Here is a 3,925-nt window from a genome sequence, read left to right on the forward strand (position 1 = left end):
ATATTTCTAAAATTCAATTCATGAAAAAAAAAAAGAAATTTCCAAACTTCACCAGTCACCACACACAGGAATATGAGGAGTACGCACTTTTTTAATGGTGAAAATGATATTAGTGATGTTTCGGGCACACGAGAGCCCAGTTTCTGTCATTCACCTCCCTTCTTCCCTTATTTTCTCTTACACTTGTATTAGCCATTTAGCCCACTCAATATTCAAAATTAAAAATAAAAAAAAACCACAAACTAGGTATATATATATATATTGATCATCATATATACAACATACATATATGTATATATATATATATATAGAATACATACACCATATAATATATTCTGGCATATATTTTCGGGGCCTGCCATGGAAACAAACCACCGCAACACTATTTGCACATTCACAGATATTGATATCACTAATTGGAACAATAATGATCTTCCTCATCATGATTATGATGAAAATAAGATCATGGAAACAAAACAAGAAGAAGATCATAACAACCTCACTACTCTCAATGATAACCAAATTCCTCTTATGTCCTGGCCCAACCTTCAACAACAAAGACCAGCAATACTCTCACCGTCATCCTCATCTTTTAGAACCTTCTTTAGTGACATAATAGGGAACCAAGTGCAAGAAGTCAAAGACGAAGAGGCTGAAGAAGAATTAGGAGTGATGAAGGAGATGATGTACAACATCGCCGCTATGCAACCGGTGGACATCGACCCGGCTAGCGTTCGAAAGCCGAGGAGGCGAAACGTGCGCATAAGCGACGACCCTCAGAGCGTGGCAGCGCGTCACAGAAGGGAGAGGATCAGTGAGAGGATCCGAATCCTTCAGAGGTTAGTTCCAGGTGGCACCAAAATGGACACCGCTTCCATGCTCGACGAAGCCGTTCGATATGTTAAGTTCTTGAAGCGCCAAGTCAGGTTCCTCGAATCAAATCCAAATCAACTACCACCTAATTGGCCTTTTGCACCACTACTTACTATTAATAATTTGCTTCACGCTCCTTCTGCTGCTGCCGCCACTTCCATGCCACCGCCACCGCCGCCGCCGGGGCTACCCGGATTTGGAACCCTAAGCAGCCATGGCCATCATGATTAGTGATCATTAATTAGGGTATATATATATATATATATATATGATGTTGGAGTGTGAAGAATGATTACTGTATCTTAATCTTAATCTTAATCTTAACTAATGACGGTTAGTATTTTTGGAGAAGAGAAAAAAGAAAAGAAAAAAAAAGAGTTAATTTCAAATGCTTATTAATAATATGAGATAGATAAGTGTTTGACCCATTATTGATCCATAGAATATAATATTATTTGATGAATTAATTAATGTTTATGTTCTTTTATCTGTATAACTCATCTCATCTGGGACTTAATATATATATAATAAGAATTCAATTGTTATGTATAATTTGTTGTTATATTATTTAAAATAATTAAACTTTTAAACGGATTACTTAAAACATCATTTAAACTCATGAATCAAATTAAATGATATTACGAAATATTTTATATCACGCCAAAATTGCACTCATATAGTAAATGTAAGTTAAATAATTAATTTTGATGTACTAGTTTAATTTAAAATATTTTATAATTAAATATATGTATAATTATATTTTTTTTATAATTATTTACATAGTTAATATAAAAGATAATTATTTTTATGTATAGTTAAATGCGCATATATAATTACTTTTTTCATATCAAAATTAAATTGTTAATATATAAGGGTTCGTGTATATAACCGGGTGTGAAGAGGAAAATGGGTTTGTGAGGATATTGGAGGCTATAGTGTGCATGAAAGGTTGGGCTGGATTACACAAGAATCCAATATATGAAAGAAATTAGAGGTCATCTGTATAACTAAGCATTTATGTTAGAGTAATATTTAATTCACTAGTCTATTTAAATAAATATTGTATGTATATAGTTTTATATATGTTGTAATTTATTAATTAATAATAAATTTTTAAATAATAAATTATTAAATAAAATATAAATTTATAATAAATTAATCTTTAATTTATCTAAATAAAATTTTATTTAAAATAAAACAAAACAAAATCACCAATTTTACTTCCAAGTTTTTATTCATGTTTTATCAATAAAAATTAGACATCTTATTTAAATTTTTGTTTATTACTAATTTAATAATTTTATAAACTTTTCTTACTAAGGTCTAATTTTTATTGATTGGACATGAACGAGAACATGATACTATAAGATATGTGATCTCAGTGGAAAAGAGAATAATAATTGTGTAGTTTGGGAGTTAGCCGGAAAGTTTGTTCGGTGTACTCTCTTCACGGAATGATCAAAAGTCTAAACTGTGACATCAGACGTCATTAAATGATAAATACAATATAACCATCTTCTTATTATATGCTCACATGAACCCTCTCTTAAGCCTATATATTCAGAAATGGTAGTAAGGTAGTTTGGATAACGCTCATCTTAATTATCAGCTCTTTCTCTAAATTAAACACTTTTTTTTAAGCACTTGTAAATGCATACTACATATATTAAAGTATACGAAAATTGCAAAAATTTATACATGAACTGGTTTCTTATATGCTGTCAATATACTGTATATGATAAGGAGTTATATGTGTGCAGTGTGCACAAATATCAACTTAGTTGAAGATAAAGATAGAACCAAGACCTCTTGCATTTTCATATCAATAGATGTGATTTTCATTATTAGAAATGGTAGGTGGATACTGTTAAGTAGATACTAAATTCTATTAAAATTAGTTATTATATATTTGGATATAAATATATATATAATTTAATTTATTTTTAACATATAATTTATATTTTTATATATATTTTGTACTGATATTTAATTTTTATGATTGAGTTTGATATATATTTAATGTAATATTAATGTAACAATGCACAATCAAATGTCTGTATAAAAGATCCATATTTGTTATGCTACATGTAAGTCTTAGCATTAAGTGTGTACCGTACATGAAATTATCAGTCCTTATTTGAGGATTTGTTTAAGGCCCTCGTGGTCCATCCTGAAATGGTTCCTAAGCCTGAAAGTGAAAGATGATGAACTTCCTCATATTCAAACTATCCAACCCCTCTTAGTTGAAGAGTACTTTAGTTCACCATATCATATCTTATCTATATAGAATTAATTGATTGAAAAATAAATGTTAATTATATGGTTGATTTGGTGATTAATATGCATACGTAACATGTTACACAAATGTGTAAAATCTGTTATGTATGCAGTAATAATTATGACATTAATTTAGGGTAAAATTAATGTGAGCTAAAGAACAATTAGAGGTTGGAGGGTGTACATATGTGGTGCTTATACCAAATGGCTTTGGAGTCCTAAAATGGCATGACATTGATAATAATAATGGAATTGAATAGAGTGATGAAAGACACATGGCCTAATAACCATTGAAGAGACATAGACAATAGTTCGAGTTTAATCATTTACGCATTTTCAGTTTCATTATTAGTTGTATAGATAGTCATTACAGAAAGTGGCCGTTACGGGTTCTCGGTTTCTCTATTATTTCCTTTCCCCTTGTTATTTGACTTTTTTGCTGCAACATGTGGGATTTTTCTCTATTAAGACAAATTATATTTCTATCTTTCTTTAGATATGATCATATAGACATTAACTAGCATGTAAATAATTGCTTTTTATTTTTTATATTGAGTAGTGATCTATCCTTTAAAAGTCGGTCCAAAATAGTTTAAATAATCTCAGAATTGGAAACCGCCTTCTCAAAAATATCTCTAACCGAACCATTAAAATCCAAGTTATGGAGTATTAGCCAAACGGCTTCGAGAAACAAGCAATAGATACGCATAACCGTCTCAAAACAACTCAATATATATGAGTGACTCACTAAGTCACAAGGTACGCAATTCATTTC

The 3,925-nt window shown here is 30.2% G+C and overlaps 1 protein-coding gene across 1 annotated transcript; it reads left to right on the forward strand.

The window, feature by feature from the left end:
* Positions 1-360: 360 nt before the first annotated feature.
* On the forward strand, positions 361-1,104 carry LOC107470390 (transcription factor HEC3-like). Its single transcript, XM_016089790.3, has one exon. It carries the CDS (start codon positions 361-363, stop codon positions 1,102-1,104), a length of 744 nt encoding a protein of 247 aa, XP_015945276.1.
* The last annotated feature ends 2,821 nt before the right edge of the window (positions 1,105-3,925 follow it).

The sequence above is a fragment of the Arachis duranensis genome, chromosome 10 (genome assembly GCF_000817695.3).
Source record: "Arachis duranensis cultivar V14167 chromosome 10, aradu.V14167.gnm2.J7QH, whole genome shotgun sequence".
NCBI lineage: Eukaryota > Viridiplantae > Streptophyta > Magnoliopsida > Fabales > Fabaceae > Arachis > Arachis duranensis.

Coding starts and splice junctions, on each gene's coding strand:
- LOC107470390 (XM_016089790.3), top strand. CDS start 361: ATGGAAACAAACCACCGCAACACTATTTGCACATTCACAGATATTGAT.